General features: G+C 37.6%; 1 protein-coding gene across 1 annotated transcript in view; it reads right to left on the reverse strand.

The window, feature by feature from the left end:
• RAB3GAP2 (RAB3 GTPase activating non-catalytic protein subunit 2) overlaps positions 1-1,694 on the reverse strand; it is a 102,193-nt gene that overhangs the window by 26,794 nt on the left and 73,705 nt on the right. The window contains 1 exon segment of the mRNA XM_006140235.3: positions 1,020-1,233. Coding sequence (XP_006140297.1) covers positions 1,020-1,233 — 214 coding nt within the window.

The following is a 1,694-nucleotide window of genomic DNA, read 5'->3' on the forward strand; positions in this document are numbered from 1 at the left end:
CCGGTTCCGGACATGAACCGCGGTCGACTACATGGGAGTCCACCGACATAGCCATTACGCTAACTGCTGGTTCCCAAAACCCTGGCTTTTGAAAGGAAGTGGATGAATATGGAAGACTTACTGCTGAGTGAAGCAAGCCATGCTATGAAGGAGAGGCATTGTATGTCCCCACTTAATATATACCGAGTGTCTGCACTCTAAATATATATATTTGAAACCATACTGCTTCTGTTATAGAGTTATAAAATTATACAAAATTATAAGACATATTTTGAACATTATCTTTAAAATTCAGTATTTTGAAATTTTGAAAGTTGTTTGTAAACTGTCAAGAATTATGGAGTATGAGCTAAAACATTTTGGTATGTAAAGTAAATGTTTGTGGAAAAATGTAAAAATAAATAAATGAAAGAAAAAAAATTCATAAATTGTAATCTGAAATTCCAGAGAAGCAAAGCAGCATGGCAGAAGAGAAAATAATAGTTGAATTTACTTGATTTATTAAAGTAGAAAGCAAATCATTATAGGTCAAATGCTATTTCTTCAGTGTTCTAATTAATACAACTTGCATGACATGGTGGACATAGTACATATATATCCAGAGTATCTTTTATTGACTGAAAAACATATTAAATTCTCTGGTTAATTTAATTTCACAACAAACTGGACTTCTGAGATGCTATATGCTCCAACCAGACTTTCTTCTAGAAGAGGGAAAATCCAAAGAGCCCACTATTACTTTATTTTATTAAAAAAAATTTTTTTAAGAGAGATTTTTGCTGTAGGGCACATGTTCTCACCAGAGAGGCAGAATGCAAAAAATCACCCTCCGGGGGATGGCCATGCCGCAATCCCTTCTCCCCCTTTCTCCCTTCAGAATTTTGGGCACGCTTACACATGTACCCAGGGTGATTTTGGTCCGGGACTCAAACCGCGATTGGCCATGTGGGAGTTCAGTGACATAGCCATTATGCCATCTGCTGGCGTAATGGTCCTGAGCAGCTTATTATTTTACCTACCTAATGCCACATATTCCTCTTCACTTATCTTCTTTATGTTGAGCACATCTTTGTCATATTCTAAATATTCCAGGAATGTTTTTACAGGCAACACACCATCATTATCATCAGAAAATCGGACAGTTGTCCTGGAGTTCTCTTGCTTATATTTCTCTAACAATGCCTGGAGCTTGAGCAGCTCTTTTTCGTCAAGCTTTAATAACATAGCCAAGTCCTTAAAAATAGAAAAAAAAGTTGTGAATAGACCACATCTCTATGAATTTATTGAACGTGTCAATCCCATTATTAAACTGAAATTCAAGGGTGTAAGCAAAAGATGGCTTGTTTATTAATGTAGTAGCTATGATGTACTCTGTTTAAAACTTTATTCTCAAATTACATTTTATGAGTAAATAGGCTATTTAAATAGAGTAATCTTGAAATATATCACCCTCCCCAAATAACAAAACTTTGCCATAGGGTATGTGCATTCACGGGAAAGAGACGGTCAGAGAGAGGGAAAGTGAGAAATCACCCTCTGCCCAGGAGGAAAGGCCACATCACAATCCCTCTCCTCCAGTTTCCCTGGGATTTTGGGCAGGAACACACACACACACACAGACACACACACACACACACACACACACACACACACACACACACACAGTGTGTATGTCTCTCACACCCCTGGGGCTG

The sequence above is a fragment of the Tupaia chinensis genome, unplaced genomic scaffold (assembly GCF_000334495.1).
Source record: "Tupaia chinensis unplaced genomic scaffold, TupChi_1.0 Scaffold000026_1, whole genome shotgun sequence".
NCBI classification, from domain to species: Eukaryota; Metazoa; Chordata; class Mammalia; order Scandentia; family Tupaiidae; genus Tupaia; species Tupaia belangeri.